Here is a 16,945-nt window from a genome sequence, read left to right on the forward strand (position 1 = left end):
TGGGTGGCCAGCACCACACCTGACGCCTTTGTCTCCCCAGTGGCGATGTTTTTACACACCGCCCCAAGTACAAATTTCAAGCTGAATAAACCTAGGGGAGGCCCAGGACTGGTTCAGATAAATATAATCGTCACTGGTGTTGGCTGCGGGAATCGAACTCAGGTCACCAGGTTCATAGCGCAGCACGTGAACCGCTACACAACCGCATCATGCGTATACTTTAACATCACACACACACTGCGAAGAATTCTTCAAATGACTATCGTGTGGTCAAGCTACATCCAGAGATGGTGGTATGGAACATTATGCCGAATGCCAAAGAATGAACATGGAGACACAAATCAAATTGAGGGCCCACCTTCATGAAGCACTGCAGGGCATAGAGCACATTGGGCATGTTTTTGTTGTCCATAGATTTGCAGGCCGCGATGAGGTATTTTCTCCAGCGCTGCAGACTGGGATCCAGCTCCTCCAGATGCTTCTCCAGCACATCAAGCTGGCCCTTGCCCAGGCATGGCACGAACAGGCCCTCTACAAACACGTGCTCTGCGCAGTTCTGTATAAAGAGCAGAAGCCACATATCTCATGTGTGCTGCACACAGGAATCCTGGAAGAAACTGTGAGCAAGAATTAAACAGCCACCTGATTATATCGTTGACGATTTTAATACTGCAAGAAACTATTGTTAACAATTACAACTGAAATTTAATTGGTATCTAAATACAACATCTGCTTTGTGAGCGAGGAACATTACTAGGGAAGGCGAAACAAGAAGCACTGAAGGGATTTGAGCCAGGGGGAGTTGGGGTGAGGATACACGGGAGAGGGGGGCAGATTGAGGGTAACCCGAAACATTATTAGCTCTGACATTGTCAGAGTTTCAAAGTAAACCAGGCGTAGAAAATCTAACCCATGAACACCAAACACAAACTATCTGTATAAACGCAAATTAAAAACAACGAGCACCTTTTCGAGCAGAAAGGTGAGGGCTTCGTGGTAACGGCCGTGTCGACCGTAGAAGCTGACGAGCGACAGGTACGTCCCGTAATGCTGCAGGTAAAAGAGGCACTCCTCTAGCCGCGTGTCCCGCGGCGGGGCTTTGGGAGAATGCGGCGCAGCCACGGGAGAGCCCTCCACCTTCAGCAGCAACTCCAGCTCGTTGAGCGAAGCCAGCACGTCGTCGTCCTGCCCAACAGCCGGTATTCACAACGTTGCGCCAAACATCAATGTTACCAACGCCCAGAATGATCAACAATATACATCTGTATATTGTACGAGTCTTGTAAAATTTGTATTCTCAAACGTACACGTGTGATTTCACACTTCCTTTTTGGGTTTAGCCACATTCTTTGTAGCTGTTTGCTACAGCTTATCAAAAATTACGTAGTAGGTTTATCCTTTGCCCATGAAAATGACAGTCGTCCACGACCCTGTGGGAAAGTAACAGCTATAGGCGAATGCTGTGGTGTAAAAATTGCAAAAGTAACCCAAATAATTAGCTTTTTTATTAACATATAACAGTTATACTCAATCACAGTATGTGAATTGGCATTTATATAGAAATGTTACTTATAAGATGGAGCTAACAGGACCAATAATATACTTCAAGATAATGGAGCGCAATGTTTACATTCATGTGGAACTGAGTGGAGAGATGTGGTCATTTCGGATTCATTGTGATGGGGGACTTCAAGTTAAGTATATTTTGTTTACCCAAGTGAGAACTAAAGAGACCAGGATAGTCTCATTTACAAGACTGACCTAGGTTACAAAAATGGCATTAAAAAAACAAAGAGAAATAATGAAAAAACCTAAAACAACTTTCACACATGAGGAATTGAAATGATCAAAAACATAAATTCCCTGCAGCGCAAGTGGGCTCGGGCAGGTTGCCTCCATATAGAACGGAGCATAAATGACAAAGGTAAAAAATAAAATTAAAAGTAAATAAAAGTAATAATGGAAATAAAATAATAAATCACTTAATGCAGTAATTTTAGCTGTAACGGTCCCACCTGATGACGGAGACTTGTGTTGCCTCCGAAACGTCGTGATTTATTATTTCATTTTATTTCCATTATTACTTTTATTAACTTTAATTTAATTTTTTACCTACGTGACTTCACCGAAAAAAACCTAAGAGTATGAATCCTTGCAGTCAAAAACAAAGCGACAGAAATAACTTTTTGCCCACCATCGACAGACTGCCCGGCATGGTGCTCTCCAGGTGTTGCACAACTTCCTGCAGGACAATGGAACCCATCGACGTTTGGTTCAGGTCTGGCGGTGGCCTCATGCAACGGGAAAACTTCTCCCGAGCCGAGGAGAGGCAGCCCGCACGCATGCAAGCCATGCCCCAGAAACTCCACACCCCGCTCGTGTCCAGCCCACACTTGGTCGAAACCTGCAATGGCACAGCATGGTTTGGCACGCATGTTCGATGCATTTATCACAGAGCTTTAGGAACGGGACTATAAAGTAACAAGCGTCACACTGCAGGCTAAATATTGTTTCGCCATTGTTATAGTAAGCTGGGGTTTGAAAGCCACAAAGCTAAGCGTGCCATAGTAAAAATGGCATTTGTTAAATCGTGAATATATGCAGAACTCAATTCCACATCTCCAAATATAAGCCTTTGTGTTACATGCTATATGTATGTTAAACTTCTTTCGCACCGTACATGGCCAACCGTGCTGGCTTAAATAAACATATTTACTCTAACAAGCAGGTTTTATGCGTAATGTTAGTTTACTTTCTTCAAAGAGTCATAATTTTATGCAAGTCAAGTTCAATGAAAAAACAAAACAAAATGTGAAGTATTTGAAATGTGACTTTCTGTATTAAAATTTAAACAAACGACTATTTGCATTATAAAACATCTGATGATCAAGATACACGGCTGATCAGTTTTAAGGCTGAAATATCATTTCACGTAGTTTAAAATCCATACTTTGCTCAGACAAGAGCGCTTGCCACGGAAGGGTTGTTGTTTAGGACTGACCTCGATCGCGAGGAGGTATCGCTCGTCCTGGATCAGCTGATCGCGCAGTCTCGTGACGGCGCTGGGACGCAAGATGTCGTACAGGGACGGGATGAGCCGGTAGCTTGCCGACACCAGGATCTTCAGCACGTCAACGCGGCTTATGTAGCTGTGAAAACAGCGCGCGAGACGGCACGTACACATCCACAAGTCACCACCAAGGCCTCCGCTATAACCCCTTGACATCAATTTCATGCACACGACCAAATTGCCCAAGATGCACCTAACATCATCAGATCTTGGAAGCTAAGCAGATTTAAGCCTGCTTGGTGCTTGACTAGCAAATCATCAGGTGCAACCATTGCTGTACCGTATGTCTTTATACTACCCGCATTCACCAAACCGCACTAACCAGCATGGAGAAGTATAGTATGGTCAACCTGCTGACAAGTTATAAGGAGTCTTCATGCAGCAGTGGATTGATAAACAGGCTATACATGTAAATCGATTCCATATTCATACATCGTGCCTTCATTAAGTATATACACTATGGGCAATTGCTATATGGAAGCACCATTGCTTAATGGAAAGACTAAAACTAATCTTGCTGTTGTGGAGCAAATTGTGTTATAATTTAAATAAAAATCCTTCTGCTGCACTGCAAGCATGTAAACGAGACAGGACATTAAACCACGGACCTGTCACAGACGCCGAGGTCCTGGCTGTGGCCAGCGGAGGAGAACATCATCTTGGCGTTGAAGAGCAGGTTGCGCATGATGCCGATGACAAGGACGCTGTCCACCTCGGGCTCATTGAGTGTGAGCGACAGCTCGCGGCAGTGTTCGATCAACTGGTGGCTGCACTGCACCACGTTGCTGTGCAGCTTCAGCAGGGCCACACACAGCGACGCGCTGGGCGCCTGGGCCACGGGCACAACGTTACCGTCCCATTAACAAGACGAGCAAGGCTAGAATTATCCTTTACACTACAATATAGCTGTGGGCAAGAGTCGATCAATGGTGGAGTGGGAAGTCGGCAAGCAAAGGACCCCCCCCCCCCCCCGATGTGTTTTCGGGTTGTACTGCGTGTTGTTCGGCACTATGTCTGATGTTTAGCTCCACCTGCTGGAAGCTTCTTCTGGAACTAAATTCTAAGAAGCTCTCAGCCCGTGGAGGAAAACATTGGACATCAAGCGGAAAAAATAGGCGGTACAACCTAAAAACACAGAGGAATGATTTTCAGCACACATACACAAACACCTACACCGTTACGCCTAGTGGATTGGATAATTGTATTTATACCACGACAAAACTGCCTCTTTTCCATATTAAGAAGTAAAATTATTTGTCAGAAAGCTTGAAAGAAACACAATGTGAATCAAGAGCTAAAAACAGTGGCAGGGGTACCTGATCGTAGTAGAATTCCTCACGAATGCGCTGACTGGTTGAGGTATTCAAGGACATAGACCACACATTGTCCTCTCCCGCTTGCAGAACAATCTGGAGTGGCGAGTCTGCCACCTCCTCCTGCCCCGGTTCACCTGCAGACAACAATCGTGGTGCACTTTAATAACAATAATGAATTTTATTTATATGACAAAGCCCCAATGGGTGTCTTTAGGCTTTATTTAAGGAAGACCATATGTTGGGAAGTTTAATCATATAGTTTTTTTTACATTTGATTTCAATGTTGGAGGAAATCGGAATACCTGGAGAAAATTCACAACACGTGAGAGAATAACTTTGGGTAATGACCAAAAGGATGAAATCGCGGGAACACGGGGCCAAAATGAGGTTCCTCCGCAGGGTTGCCGGGCTCACTCTCCGTGATCGGGTGAGAAGCTCGGTAATGCGGGAGAGCCTCAGAGTCGAGCCACTGCTCCCCTCTGGATCGAGAGGAGCCAGTTGAGGTGGTTCGGGCATCTGGTCAGGATATCCCCTGGTAGATTCCCCCTGGAACTCTACTGGGCACGTCTCACTGGGCGAAGACCCCGGGGCCGGCCTAGGACACACGCTGGCAGGACTGTCGATCAGCTAACCTGGGAAAGGGAGGTCTGGACTTCCCTACTCAACATGCTGCCGCTGCGACCCTCACTAAGACAAGCGAACCGAGGAACGAACGAATGAGTGAATAACACTCACATACTCATTGTCACCTCCTGCCATCTCCTGGCCACTTTACAACCTTGCAGGCGAGTGTGTTCGATCCCCCAAAGGCTTCGGATCCAGAACCGAGCCAAGTTAAGGGTAACAATGCATCATCTTGCTCACAAATCACTCTTTTCACTGAAATTTTTTAGTGTTTTGTGATTGATGACCTGTTGATTACCACTATATGGAGCAAGTCACACAAATATTTCTGTTTGAAATTAACTTGATTATGAGTGAATCACTGAGCAGGGAGATACTATGCAGTAAAATCAACACTTTTTAGTGACTGCTTTATGTGTTATCAATATATTGTACATAACTATTAACATATTTACTCTTTGGTTCTGTCGGTAAAGTTATGTAACGAAATAACCGAAGAGTATGGATTCCTGGAGTCACGAAAGCTTAAAATCAAGATTATTAACATATTTATTTATTGAACATTAAGATACCTTCTATTGGAGATTCACCTTCAGTAGGTCTGTAAAACAAACACACAAGACAAAAGATGCTTGTTAAATATAAAAGTACCAAACAGCCCTCTATAGATCCAAAAACAAAGGCAGGGTGAAAATCTATCCCATACAGACGAAACAAGTGCAGTGCGAATTTTAGCTGTACTGCCTTCTCCTGGCAAGCCAGGGTATGAAACCCTGACGTCCACGGGAAGGGAGTTTTTAAACATTTGTGCGATCCGCCAACCCTCACCTCCAGTGCTGGATTTCCAAGCAAGTGGCGCCACCACCGCCCGGCTAAAATGTACAAGTTAATCGACCCGACCGCAAAATGTTGCCTTGCAAAGTGTTGTAATGCGATATACACGTGCAAGTAAAAGGGCCTACGAGAGAGTGGGAGGCCGTACCCATCACTTTGGAAGTAGTCGTAGCACTGTGAGCAGACACGCACAGGCCCCGAGTTGTAGGTGTCCACCACCATGGTCCTGCTGGAACAGCTGGTGCACACCACACGGCCACAGCGGCGACAGTGGTGCCGCCTGTTGAACTGCAAAGAGACAAAATCGAACCAGTGCTTTGAAGCCATAATAGCAATTAAATATATATATGTCTTTACAGGCCTTGGTCAATCCACTGCTTAACGACAGCTTCTCCATGCCAGTCATGGAGACCTGATTGGCCAAACTTCACCACATTGGCTAGTGTGGGGGGTTGGTGAAGGTGCTGGGGGCCAAGACTAGTCCAAATATAACTTGCCACTGATGTTAGCCAAAACCAAGAACCAAAGTTTGGTTGCCAGTTCGCAGGCCATGTTATCTTTGAGCTTGTGCAAAGTGGTGAAGACTTGCTGAAAGGTCAGAGATCAAACTCAAATGCTACAAGTTTGCATTGAACAAAAGAAGCCCTCAAAACCAAATGGGCACGCCAAACCAAAACCACGACTAAACTACAGAACATATGTATTGAAATACATCTACTGAATATCTCATTTATGTTTATTCCTCACTGCTTGATTACCAAAACCCATAGCCAATGTCGACAACGATAAGCACCAGTAATCCGCCCCGTACCATGCTGAAGGTCTCTTGCTGGCAAGCCATGCACACGCGAGCCTTCTCGTCCAGCACCCAATCGTTCTTGGTAGGGACGGTGGCCGGTGGAGACCAACTGTTAGTCCGTACTGCACGGCTGGCTCTCCTCTCCACAGGCGTGGAAGTCCGTGGGCCAGGAATGGAACCCACAGAGCCATCTGGACTCGACCCGTCTTTATCTGTGGTGAGAGAGCAGACGTCAAAATCAAATTGGGCATGTTTGTAATGACGAAAAATGTACTTGGTCGCGTATTTCGTCATTGAACGCGCTTGCCTTTTTATGCCTTTGACGTGAAAAATAACAAGGAAATTGCACAATAATCAAGTGATGAAATGACAAGATTGGTGATATGAAAAATGGTTTGTACACATATATTTACAGCCCATTTTTCAATTTAGCATGACGAGGACCTCGCTATGCAGGTTGTGGGGGTTGTTTTACATTATTTCACCATGCCGGTCAGAAATGATTTGTGAAGGTAGGGAGTATAGATGTATAGTACAACAATTTATTTTTGCTACACTGCCTTTTTCCGCCCACACCATGTTGAAAATGCCATAACAAAAACTAAATGCAATAAGGTACCATATTACCTGAGGCTTGGGAACCAGACTTGGTGGCCTCAGGGGAGCTTCCAAATTTGGACATTCCAGAGTCAGGTGTGCTGCCATTTGAGTCTAAAGACAGGAAGACATTTACAAGGGCTTGTGAGATGGCAGCGTGGGCAAGTATCCATGTTGTGCTGGCATCATGACACAAAGGTAAGTGCATTCATTTTATCACTATGTTAGGAATATTCTATGGCAACGGAATTCATCTTGTTTCCAACATTGTCAATTTTCACACGTCTCTACAATAAAGAGAAAAAACAATACGCTTATTTATCCCCATCGAAATTGTTTGCATGTCAAAGTGATCTTATCTTACATGTGTTTATAAAGCACCTTATTCCAAGGTGCTTTACAACAATTATAAAATTGTATATAAGATAATAGTGGTTGAAATAAAGTGTGGGGTTACTAAAAGAGGTGATGTAGTAAGGGTAACAGGAGAACATGTGGGAGTGATAAAAGGAGGGGTTAAGGTTGGCCTGGTCATAGCTGGGAAGTGGAGGCAGGGAGTAGCAGTAGGAGGGACAAGGGAGAAGAGATGGGGTTGTTTCAAGTCCGGAATGTTAGCAGGTCAGTGAAGATGATTGTTTTATGTGCAATGGGAGTTTGTTCCAATGAAGGGGAGCAAGAAGGGAAAAGGAACGAAAGCGTGACTGGGCGCATGGTGAGGGAGGCACAGGGAGGGATAGTCTTGATTGGGAGCATCGTTGCTCTTGCGCGACAGCACTTGCCTTGTCGACTGCGGGATCGTTGGGACACATAAGGGAACTCCAACGCCTTGCTAGCATACGTTGAGAGCAGCACGTCCACATCCTCGCTCGTGATGTCCACGAACCTCCCTATGAGCAGCGTGCGCAGGGTCCGCACGGCGCCCTCTGCCCAGTTAACGCGCATGTTCATCAGCAGCTGCTCCAGCAGCAGCATAGGCGCACTTACCAGCTCCTGGTAGTGCACGTGCACCGACTGAGGCAGGTCCAGCAACAGCTGCACACAGAGCCAACAGACGGAGCGCAAGATACACGCGTGCACACAATAGTATACGCACACACTCGTGTGAACGTTCGTTTAATTGAGCCGCGTTCACAAACAATGTTTTCTGGATTCAAGACATGATCTATTATTTACGAGCTCTGAACTAGCTTGTTTTTTTCTTCTTAGGCAATCAAGTCACAAGTCCATGAGGTAAAGCCACCAAAATTGTACATATGCAGCCTTTTTATCAATCCACTGCTAGATGAGGCCTCTCCGACACCATGTGGGTCATGGGGGTTGTTTGACCACACCTCAACATTCTGGTCAGTCAGTGTGGGTTGGTGAAGGCAGGGACCACAAAGGTTGGAGCATTTTAGAATACATCAATGGATTTCGCTGCACTGCCCTCTGCTGACAATGTAGCCCTGCAGCAGGCTCAATCCCGCTTAGATTCCGTGATCTGATGAGATCGCATTCCGGGTGATTTATCATATGACAAAGCCATTAATTAATTATTAGAATCAAAATATATCAGTCATGATCAGTCCATTTTCAGGTTGAAAAACGCCTCTAATATAAATTCTATACGAATGAACTACCGTATGAAGCCCTCACCTGTGTCCCAATCCAGATGGTTTGAGTAAGCTTCCTCTGCTCGGGAGACATTGACGGCAGGAAGTGTGTGCTCAGGTAGTCGGACAGGAAGTGACTGGCCGTCACGCTGCGGAACTGCTCCAGCAGCCGCTCGCACACGCTCTGGCACGTTTGCACCTCTCCTAGAGACTCCAGAAGCTGTGAACCACACCTTACATCAGTTCAATACACAAAGACACAAATCTCCTGCTTAGCCTTAAACTGTTAGGGCAAGTGCTGTTAGCGAGCCCCTATTAAGGCCGGCACATCACATGAGGTGGTGGGTGGCCAGCACAACGCCTGACCGCCTTTGTCTCCCCAGTGCCGTCATTTCCACATTGCACCAGGTACTCATTTGAGGCCGAGGCGACCCAGGAGAGACCCAGGACCGCTTCAGATATTCGTCAATGGTGTTGGCCGTGAGCAGGAATCTAACTCTGGTCGTAAGGTTCGTTGCGCAGCATGCTAACTGCTACACCACCGCTCCCCCTTCAATACACACCACACACAAGTGCACAGGCATTGCCTGCATGTATTTTTCCGTGCAGGCGTGTTGCTTGTGTATGATTAGAGTGAGGGCTCACGTGCTGTGCATGCTCCGTGTCGCCCTTCTCCAGTAAGTGGGCCACCTCCTCCTCAACGATTTTCAGCAGACAGTCCGCTCCCACAGTGTAGAGCTGGGCCCACTCTCTGCACACTGCAAACTTCTGCAGAACCAATACACATCCATGCTGGCTGTAATGTGCAATCGAGATCTGCTTGCAATTAGACGTGATATAAATCCTAATATTAAATTGCTAATTTACTAGAAATTACGTACAATAAAACCCGGCTAGCCGTATTTTGCACTCAACATCTTCAAGGATAACAACAACGGCAATGAGCACCGTAATGCAGAGAAAAGCATGATATTATGTGATGAAGTGGATATACCTTTAAAGCATGCAAAAGATAAATGTATACGCTTTGGTTCTTTCGGTAAAGTCACGTAGGTAGAAAAATAAAATATATCAGGACTTTTCGATCGCAACACAAGCGGTCGTCCTCGGGAGGAAAAAATAATTAGATAAAAGTAAAGAGTGTGTTACCTTCACTTTCAGCAGACCCTCTAGAACGCGTGCAGGATCTTGAATTGATTCCTTCACCACATCGGTCCAGCTTGTGCAATTTTCAAGAATGGAGAAGTTTTGTATCTGAACAATGATAGACAAAGCACATCACGATCAGGTTTTAGACAAGGCCATAATAATGCAATCAAGCTCCCAAGCAAGAGAATACAGTGACTGGTGAAGCCAGTGCAGTAACACACACCAACATTTTCTGTAATTTACTGAATGGCAGTTCCACAATTCTGGATGTACATTTTAGATGATGGGTCATCATTTAAAAATTGCGGGTAATCAATAAGTGGCTGGTCTTTTTCCCTGATAGGCTCACAAGTGACATTACATTTAAGACCAAAACAGGAGGATGTATCCACAACTCTGGGTGTCACCAGATAATGTTAGTTGTAATTACAGGAAAAACGTTGTACTCGAATTGTAAATGTTGTGGGTTTACTCTCCAACACACCAGTGTGCTGTACTCGTAACGAATTGGCATGTTTTGCTTACGTGACAAACCTTACTAATTGGCTGTGTCAGGTGGTGGCGGGTTTAATGACACATTTATATTGACGCGATCTAACCACAAAAAACTATATTATGGAGAAATAACTTATCGTTTACAGAGAAATGCTCGTAAAATACCTGGGTGATGGACGTGCTCAGGCAAATAGACTCCGTGCTAGGATGGAGATGGTGCATCCAGTTTTGTGTGTCAAACCATTTCCTTGTTGCATATACAAGCCACATTTTCCAACACTACAGACGCTTTCAATATCACACTCTGCATGTATCATTAAGATGACTTAAACATTTTGACTGTGAGGCTGACAAAATTTTCGAACTGCCATAAAAGTTGCTGTACATCGCAACTCTTTCGCACTGCAAGACCCACGAGAGTTGACAACACTCATCCAGCGGTAGAAACATGCGCGGCGACACACGCTCGGGTACCGTGCTGTAGAGCGTGATCTCGCGGTGCTTGAGCTTGAGCTGCTCTTGGAGATGGGGAGCGGTGTCACCTTGGGATATGCACAGCTCCAGAAGGTCGAGGCATTGCTCGGCCGGCCAGCGCTCCAGGCCCCACAGGGCCACCCGGGCACGCACCTCAGACCCTCGCATCATCAGCAAGAATCGCCAGCCCTCTTTATCTGGATGGTGGGCATTTTCAACAGTGCGGAGAGAAAAAAAGGTTAAGTGTGAAACAAGTTTTGCAAGGTGCAGTTCCATTCTTTGGACGGTCCCACGTCAATGTTCATGTGGAAAAAAGCAAAGTGAATTCAGAAGTCATCCTACATTGAACAATTGCATCAACAGTTTACCCTGTGCCTACCACTCTCCCCCACTGCGTGAATAAATCTACTTTGTATAGCAGATGTTGTGTGGATTGTTACATGACAAGATTTAGATGGTGATGGCTTTGGAAGACCTTTATCAAGCAGTCGACTGACCATAGCTGATGAGGATGCATTTTCCCCATTATTAAACTATTTTAAACTATTTTGTATTTTAGCAGGTAAGGCCCACTGAGCTATAGAGCTATTTTCAGAAACGACCTGGCCACAAATGATAGCCCGATGAAGTGGCTTATCATGTGGAAATTTCTTGCAGCCAAATACTATAAATGCATGTTTCTACATGTGCAGGGAAAAAACTGAGGACCCGGAGAATAAGCCACACGACCACAGGGAGAACATACAAACTCCAAATATAGAGGCATCGGGGTCGGAATCCAACCCACGACCTCCTGTATACCAGGCGAGGTAGTTAACGTCTTGCCACCGTGGTGCGCGCCTTCTATTGTCAATATTTCCAAGCGGCACCTTGTGCCCTCAAAAGCAAACTCCACCGACAGCTTCATGTACCGTACCTGTTGCAGCAGCACAGCACAGAAGCGCGTCTCTCAAGCGGTCCCACTCAGCGTCCTCGCGCCCGAATCTGTTGAGCAGCTTCAACGCGCGAGCCCAGTCTTGGGCTGACATTGCCACCTCGAACGCTCGCGCAATCACAGCCGCACTCCGCTCATCGTGCAGGCCGCACAGCAGCAGGGGGCAGCAGTCGCAGCCTGGCCAGCACTCGCAGAGATCCTCGCCCTTCGTCTGTCCCTCTGTCACCAACTGCTGGCGTCAATCAACAACTGCTTTCAGATATGTTACTCGCTTAATTAAAAGAAAAACATAATCGGTGCATTACAGGATATTATATCGCAAGATCGTGAGAGATGGTGACCTTCATTCAGCAGTGAACTGACCATAGCTGATGATGCTAATGACGATACATTGGGAAGGAATATGGCACATGAAGAATTTAGGGATGAGAATTTGCATTTATAGGGTGCTTAAATGCCTCAGCAACTCAAAGTACCTTACATCACATTTTCTCAACCGTTTCATGTGGGTATGAATTGTGGTGCCGCCAAATACCCCTAGGATGGGAGGGTGCCCAAGCAGAGCGGCTGTGCTGCTCAGATATTCGTGTAGAACGGGAAAGTCGTTGAGCATCAGGTGCTGGAGTTCCCGGCGCAGTGACGTGATCTCAAGGGGCCGCTCCTTCTTGTTTTTCTTTTCTTTCCGCTTGTCACCTGGCCGCTTGTCCCCGGTCAAGCATGCCACCATTGCAAGCAAGGGGCTCACCTCCTGCCAGTTAAAATGTCACCATGAGCCTCGACGCAGCAAAAAGCACATGCTTTGAGGGCGTCTGTACATTTTGGAGTGTTATTCAATTACAGCAATGGTTCCCACAATTTTTCTCAGACCACAGTGCAGAAAAAATGCAAATAATCTGCGACAGTTCCGTGGACCACTGCAGTAGTGATACAAAGGCCATAGGTTGGTAACCGCTAAAATACAGTGAAACCTCAACTTAGATTTCTTCAGGAGACCATAAAAACTGAACTTTAGAGCAGGAAAAAAGTTGGATCAGGGAACACTATTTCCTACTACAGCAGATATTTATTTCATGCTGTCTTTTTTCTGGCTCTTTCTCTTTCTCTCACTGCTTCTCGGAGGCTGTATATCTCTCGTTTGTTTAACTTCTTTTGCACTGTACATAGCCAACTATGCTGATCTGGATACAAAGTGTGGAGCGAGAGGCAGGTGATACGTGGAGTGACAGGCTGGAAAAGGCACACGATGCAGTTGCATGGAGCAAAGGAGGGATGGTGGTCTTCCCAGCTTTTTGTCAGGGCACAGTGCAAAATGCTTTGAGGGCGCCTGCATCATGTTCTTAGACATTTTTAGCACAAAGTCGTCAACAATTCCCATTAAGGTACTAGGCAGTTACATCGCAAAATTGCGAGAGGTAGCAGCTTCATTCAGCAGTGGATTGACCATGCCTGATGATGTCAACCGGAAGTAGTGCAGCAAAATCCATTGATGTGCTTCATCTCCATGCTCCAACATCTATGCTCCCCACCTTTACCAAGCCAGTGACCAGCATAGTGCCAGACGGTCACATAACCCCCACAAAAACTGCATGGCATAAAGAGGCCCTCATCTAGCAGCGGGGCTGACAAACGTGCGGTACATGTACAAACACACAGCATATATTACCTTGAGATAGGCGAGCGTCGCGGCGGTGAGCGAATACTGGCAGACGCTCTGGCTGGATTCACCCGTGTCTTCAGCTTTCTGGCCTGAGCTCAAAGGCAGCAGCTCGAGTTGGGCAGGCAGGCAGGATGCCACCGCTCCGTGCAGCATGGCTTCCAACTGGGCAGCCAAGGTGGCATTGGCGACCCTCGGCGAGGCTCCACCCAGTGGGAGGGGCCTGCAGCAGGAGTCTAAGATGACGCGCCTCAGGTTGAGGGCGAGAGGGGGGCACTCCTCCTTTATGAGCACCTCGAGTCTGACAATTGCACACAGCAAAGATACAGCTTTATCACATACAGGCAGAAACAAGGACACAAAACCTCTATCAGCAGTCAGTAGATGGAAAGACAACAGATGTGTTTTGTATGTACACAGTTTTTAAATAACATATTATTACATTGGCTTGGGCAGGGAAAGGTCGCTGGAAGGCTGGTGGTCAGGATTAATGGCAAAGTTGCAGCCAAGAGTGGACATCCACACTATGAAGATGAAGCATGAAATCAACCTGTGTGTGGGTGCAAGATGGATTGCTACATCCCAGGACCATGAAAGATTGTGATGGATTGGGAAGGCCTTCATCCAGCAGTGGATAAATAATGGTTGATAATATTCTTACTTAAATTAGTTAATATGAAGTGACATTTTTCAACATCAATGACAGTACAATTCAAGACTTTGTTTTGTTACAGTAAACATCCAGTGTAACATGTACCTGCTGGGCAGTGTCTGCTCTTCGAACAACAGCTGGGACAGCAGATCCACTGGCCTCTTCTGGAGCAGCACCAGTGTGTTTGTGGGTTTAACATTGGCCGATGAATCTAAGACACACAAAGATCCATGCATTTGTTTTGAAAACAAAGTGACCAGTGGAATGTGATATGCAGAAGCAGAATCACCCGTTTGAGTTTGGGTGCTGATAAAGCTATGCACAGTCCATGAAATGGCTACACACCGTAAAGCAGCATTCGGAGCAATGTATTCGTTTGCATTGAAATTACAGTTGAAGTCCATACGCGTGTTTATTTTGCAATAATGATAATAAAAAATAATAACTCCAGGAAAACCTCGCCGAGTCTCAATAGTTTTTTTTCAGGAGTGTCCTACATTGACACGTTTGATAACTTGCACGAATGTGTTTGGCATAAAGTATATTGGAAAAAACCCCAATGTGAGCATGTGATAGACACAGACTGTAAGACAGCAGGAAGATTAACATATTACATGGGTTAGTAAAATAAAACCTGGCAACTTGAAAAAGAAAACACATGAAAACAAGAAGATGACAGTCACAAAGCCAAATTTCTCCACCTCGTATCCCAGTGGCTTTAGTTAACAACATTTCTGTGATCCCATACCTCAAAAGCATTGGATCACAGGTGTGCACCACTATAAAACATGCACTGGTTTTAGGGCCATCACAACCTTCGCTAACATCATTAAAGGCTACAAAGCTGGCAAAGATCACTGAGACACTAAGCAAAAGCAATGTACGCAAATGTAAGATTTCGTATCTCTTAGAAAGAAAAAAAAGCACACGCTAGGTGTACCTGTCTCCCGGCCTTGGCTTCTGATGATGATCATGGACAGAACATTGAGGTAGTCGAAGAGCCGATGAAGGTATGCAGGAGCCGGCTCCGTGGGTTGCCCGAGCACCTCCTGCGGGTCCATCACCTTGAGCAGCTGCTTGATGAGATGGCGAACAGACTCGCTGTCTCCCGACGGCGCCTTGGCCCAGTTCTTCAACAGGTGAGCGACCACGTCGCCCTGCACGTCTGACTCATCACACAACGCACGGCAACGCCAACCCAGCACAGCCTGGGTTAATGCCTCAGCAAGAGAGCATTTTGGCGAGCAGCTCATGGAATACGAACATATCTGGTATTCTTGATCAAACGGTAAAAATACATTCAATTTAAAACAGGTTCATGCCAATTTACAGAAAAGCTATTACGAAGTGCATGTTGTCTATACGTGCCACATAAGCTATGGATTGAAAAAATAACAGGAGATATCCCACTCATGTATTTTTCTAACATTGTCCCAGTGGCTTTGCTTTTTACTGGTAGAGAAACGCCCAAGTACACCAAAACCCCTTCATAGTTTTCTTGAACAATTTTTAGGAGCACACACTTTGAGTGCTGACAGCTTCAAAGATGCGCAGCAACATGCAGTCGGCACGGGCCCTGTCCACGAGTTGGGTCTCCATGTGCTCGGCGGAGAGGGGCCCGGGGTGAGCCAGCAGCAGCTCAGACACACTCACGTTGAAGTGTGAAGAGAGGTCGGCATCATCTGAAGCACAAATGTCACAAATTGAGCCGCTCAACTATTAAATACATACTTATATTACCGGTGAGTGCACAGAGGTCACGATTACACAAAAGTTGAATGTGGTGTGAAAATAACCAACAAAGGACGCACCGCTGACTCCTGATGGCTGCGTGTGGTTGATTATTTTGCTGACTTGCTTGAGGAAGGTTGGAAATCCCCGAATGGAAGTTCCTGTGCTCGCTTTGTGATCTCCTTTCTTGCCTTCAAACAAAACATGCGTTTCCATATTACCGTCAATGCGGCATTGTTCACAAAAGTCGTTGCTGACACCATGCTGCGGACATTATACACAAAGTGCTTGCCACAAATGAACCATAATACCTTGCTGATCTTGTCAAGGAGCCTAAACCATCATGCAAACTCTGGTCAGCCTCACAGCGGCTTTTGGATAGCCATCGAACCATGACCGTCACCGCTTCACTCACTATCAGATGCCCTTCTTTGGGTGTCTGGAACGCTCTTCCTTCCAATATTAGGAAGGTATTGGAGCTTATGTAGTCTTAAATCTAGATTAAAACGAATTTCTTTAGAACTTCAATTGTGTATAGTTTGTTATCCTTCACCCTCACCTCTGATTAACACGGTTGGCTACGTAGGGTGCGAAAGAAATTCAACATACATCAACATACATTCAGGAGCGGCACGCTAAAGCAGACGACGCACCTCGGCTCTCGGCGATGGTGCCCGCCAGCAGCCTCCTCTCCGCCACCTCGAGGAGCGTGCGACATGTCTTCCAGCTGGTGCTGCGTGTGCACGCCAGGTCAAACGCCACCAGCGCGGGCGGCGGGCACTCGGCGAGGCGCCGTCTCAGCAGCGCCGCGTCCCGGCCAGGGGCCCCGACCCCCGCGTCAGCCGCCTCGGCCAGCGCGGGGGGCAGAGGGAAGTGGTCCGGCACGAGGGTCATCAGCCGCTCGACGGAGCCCACCACGGACGTGGACGCCACGCCTGAGACACGGCCATTCGTTCATGGGAATGGGTACCACTGCCGAGGATGGGGAGGAACCAATGTCTGCACGTATGTATTTAGGTCTATA

At 46.3% G+C, this 16,945-nt stretch overlaps 1 protein-coding gene across 2 annotated transcripts in view; it reads right to left on the reverse strand.

The window, feature by feature from the left end:
- Positions 1 to 16,945, reverse strand: part of ZFYVE26 (zinc finger FYVE-type containing 26) — a 40,327-nt gene that overhangs the window by 6,699 nt on the left and 16,683 nt on the right. Inside the window, exons 15-37 of one of the 2 annotated variants that reach the window (XM_078596104.1) lie at positions 16,575 to 16,856; positions 16,002 to 16,112; positions 15,714 to 15,872; positions 15,131 to 15,355; positions 14,296 to 14,401; positions 13,548 to 13,839; positions 12,420 to 12,632; positions 11,867 to 12,113; positions 10,951 to 11,147; positions 9,982 to 10,086; positions 9,478 to 9,600; positions 8,876 to 9,052; positions 8,020 to 8,272; positions 7,271 to 7,354; positions 6,656 to 6,855; positions 5,993 to 6,132; positions 5,583 to 5,611; positions 4,387 to 4,520; positions 3,679 to 3,899; positions 3,002 to 3,149; positions 2,195 to 2,404; positions 967 to 1,185; positions 359 to 556 (exon numbers count right to left, since the gene is read on the reverse strand). In XM_078596104.1, coding sequence (XP_078452230.1) covers positions 359 to 556; positions 967 to 1,185; positions 2,195 to 2,404; positions 3,002 to 3,149; positions 3,679 to 3,899; positions 4,387 to 4,520; positions 5,583 to 5,611; positions 5,993 to 6,132; positions 6,656 to 6,855; positions 7,271 to 7,354; positions 8,020 to 8,272; positions 8,876 to 9,052; positions 9,478 to 9,600; positions 9,982 to 10,086; positions 10,951 to 11,147; positions 11,867 to 12,113; positions 12,420 to 12,632; positions 13,548 to 13,839; positions 14,296 to 14,401; positions 15,131 to 15,355; positions 15,714 to 15,872; positions 16,002 to 16,112; positions 16,575 to 16,856 — 4,073 coding nt within the window. Of the gene's footprint in view, positions 1 to 358; positions 557 to 966; positions 1,186 to 2,194; positions 2,405 to 3,001; positions 3,150 to 3,678; positions 3,900 to 4,386; positions 4,521 to 5,582; positions 5,612 to 5,992; positions 6,133 to 6,655; positions 6,856 to 7,270; positions 7,355 to 8,019; positions 8,273 to 8,875; positions 9,053 to 9,477; positions 9,601 to 9,981; positions 10,087 to 10,950; positions 11,148 to 11,866; positions 12,117 to 12,419; positions 12,633 to 13,547; positions 13,840 to 14,295; positions 14,402 to 15,130; positions 15,356 to 15,713; positions 15,873 to 16,001; positions 16,113 to 16,574; positions 16,857 to 16,945 lie in introns of both variants that reach the window. The other variant, XM_078596103.1, reaches the window with a different exon arrangement.

The sequence above is a fragment of the Lampetra planeri genome, chromosome 7 (genome assembly GCF_965212315.1).
Source record: "Lampetra planeri chromosome 7, kcLamPlan1.2.h2, whole genome shotgun sequence".
Classification (NCBI taxonomy): Eukaryota; Metazoa; Chordata; class Hyperoartia; order Petromyzontiformes; family Petromyzontidae; genus Lampetra; species Lampetra planeri.